Below are 2,874 nucleotides of genomic sequence, written 5' to 3'. Positions count from 1 at the left end.
AATGCTAACAGTTCTGAGAAAATCCATGTTGAATGCAGTGCCACAGATGGAGTTGAGTTTTTCACAGAAGTGATATCTCAGAGCTCTCTGTCTCAGGAAGACTCCTCAGAATTAAGCCTAATCTCTTGGGGGAGAAGTGAAAATGCAATTGGAACACAAGAAATAAACACATTACATTACAACCATCTGTAATGAAGCACCATCAGCAGAGGTGTAGCAAGATTGCAGCGGACCCTGAGACAGGAAGTGAAGAATGGCCCCACCCCACCCCGCCTTCTTATGTATTTATCTTTATTTAGTGCATTTCTTCCCCCATGTCTTTGCTCTGGAAGAATGATAAGAACATGGTCAAAACGTTCTTAACATGCCCTTTCTTTTGCTTCTATGTTATTAGTATCATACACTCCCCATGCAATGGGCCCCCACCCAGGTAGGACCCAGAAACATTTGTCCCACCTTGTTGATTTATAACTATGTCCCGGACCAACAGCCAACTGGGTAAGTAGTTGTATGACCTGGGCCATACACAGTTCTTTAGTCCTGATAATATAAGACAGCAAAGCTTTTTTAAAAAAAAATAAATGCAACCAAATACAAAACAAAAAAACCAAGAGTGCAGTTCTAGAAAAACATTTGTACAATTTTTTGCAGTCATGCACAAGTTGTATGATGTTAGATGATGTAAAAAGTGACTAACAATGAGAATAATAAAGTGAGTAGTCCAAGCTCTTCCAGAACCCATTTTTCTCTCTCTCTTGGCTCTTTCTCTTTTCGTTACTAGTTTACAACTTACACATGCATATGGTTCTTGTCTACCTACAGAATGCTCATTTTGGTCTATGTATATAAGAAATGGAAACCCATCTATTCAAAAATAACATAGTGACATGCTTATCAGGCAGGCCCTTATTGCTTCTTCAGAACATTAGCAATCATACTAGTGAGGAAACGTTTGGAGAGCTTCTTTTTAAGGAAGTCTCTTAAAGCATCCTTCACATCTTTGTTTCTCAGACTGTATATCAGAGGGTTCAGCAAAGGGATCACCAATGTATAGAACACAGCAAGGATTTTGTCAGTATCCAAGGAGTAGCTAGAGGTGGGTCGCAAATACATGAATAGGATTGTTCCATGATAAATGGTGACTCCCGAAAAATGGGAAGCACAGGTGGAAAAGGCTTTGTGTCTTCCATGGGCTGAGTGGATTCTCAGGATGGTGGCAAGGATGTAGGTGTAGGAAATCACAATAGTCAGAAGGGTGATTATTTCAATGGCTCCAACAAGGCTGAATAAAAGAACTTCGCTGACATGTGTGTTCGAACAGGAGATGGATAACAGTGGTGTGATGTCACAATAAAAATGATTGATCTCATTGGACTCACAGAAGGACAACCTAAATGTGAAGATTGTGTGAATAAGAGAATGGAATAGCCCAAGTACATAAGACCCAACCACCAAAGGGATACAAACTTTAGGGGACATGAGAACTGGATACAACAATGGGTTACAGATAGCTACGTATCGGTCATATGCCATCACAGCCAGCAGACAACACTCTGTGGTCCCCAATGCTATGAAAAAGTACATTTGTGCTGCACAGCCAGCCAGAGAAATTGATTTTTTATCTGCAATGGAGTTGGTCAGTGTCTGGGGGGCAACCACTGAAGAATAACAGATATCCAAGAAAGATAGATTGCTGAGGAAGAAGTACATTGGGGTGTGGAGCTGGGAACTGGCCCTGATTAATATAATCATTGCAAAATTCCCCATCAGGCTGATGATATAGATGGTGAGGAATAACATAAAGAGAATGAACTGTAGTGTAGGGTCGTCTGTTAATCCCACAAAAATGAATTCAGCAATCTCTGTGCTTTGATTTCCCTCAGCCATTTCATTCACAGTGCATTACCTGCATGGAATATATTGCATTAGAAAGAACATAAGATTTTATTATAGAAGATGAGATAAAATATTACCCTGTCTCATTTCCAAAGCATTGCTGGGAGTCCTGATACTTGTGTTCTACACAATTAGAACTTCTTTTCTACCACAAAATATTCTTAATTTTTTGTAAGATATGGATGGACAGAGTTATAGTTTGAGGAAACAAGTATTTTAAACTACTTTATAAAATCTAGGGGTGTGCACGGAACCTATTTCTACTATTCAGCCCAAATTTGGACTGGACTGTGGTCAGTGACCGACTGGATGGTCTAGTCCAGGGATTCTCAATGTTGGGCCCCCAGATGTTATTGGACTTCAACATCAATAATCCCAAAGGCCACTGTGGCTGGGGTTATGGGAGTTGAAGTCCAATAACATCTGGGGACACAATGTTGAGAATCCCTGTACCATTTGATTGGAACAGGTTGAACCAGTTCAGTGGTTTGAGAAGCAATGCTTGTAAAAGGGAATCTAGTGAGGATTCCCCCTTACAAGCAAAGGGGAATCCTTCACAAAGGGATTCTAAAGGGCAGGGGATGGTGAGAGGCAACTAACAACAGTAGATGTAAATGAGAAGTTTTTTACCAGCGTGGTGGTGGCCACAGCACAGCTCCTCACTGGCAGGCCACATCTCACATTCACTGCTGCTGCAGAGCAGCAGTGTGCGCTCCCTCCCTCCAGCAGCCCATAGATATGGGGCAATGTGGCCGGCCTTTTTGTTTGTTTTATTATGAGGTGCTCTTGCACAAGAGCACCATTCTTGCAAGACTAGAATGGTGCTCTTGTGCAAGAGCACCTCAAAATAGAACAAAATTTTAAAAGGCTGGGTCGCATTACCGTGTGTAGCACAGGCTGCTGGAGGGAGGGAGTGTGCAGCAGCAGTTAGTGTGAGGAGTGGGTGGCCAGCCAGGAGCGGTACTGTGGCTGCTACTG

The 2,874-nt window shown here is 42.1% G+C and overlaps 1 protein-coding gene across 1 annotated transcript; it reads right to left on the bottom strand.

Annotated features, from left to right (window-relative positions):
* Nucleotides 1-906: 906 nt before the first annotated feature.
* LOC128326660 (olfactory receptor 1019-like) lies at nucleotides 907-1,890 on the bottom strand. The gene has a single exon (XM_053253924.1). It carries the CDS (start codon nucleotides 1,885-1,887, stop codon nucleotides 907-909), a length of 981 nt encoding a protein of 326 aa, XP_053109899.1. The 5' UTR covers nucleotides 1,888-1,890.
* Nucleotides 1,891-2,874: the final 984 nt, after the last annotated feature.

The sequence above is a fragment of the Hemicordylus capensis genome, chromosome 1, assembly GCF_027244095.1.
Source record: "Hemicordylus capensis ecotype Gifberg chromosome 1, rHemCap1.1.pri, whole genome shotgun sequence".
In the NCBI taxonomy this organism is placed as follows: Eukaryota; Metazoa; Chordata; class Lepidosauria; order Squamata; family Cordylidae; genus Hemicordylus; species Hemicordylus capensis.
This window is presented reverse-complemented; position numbering and strand designations above follow the sequence as displayed.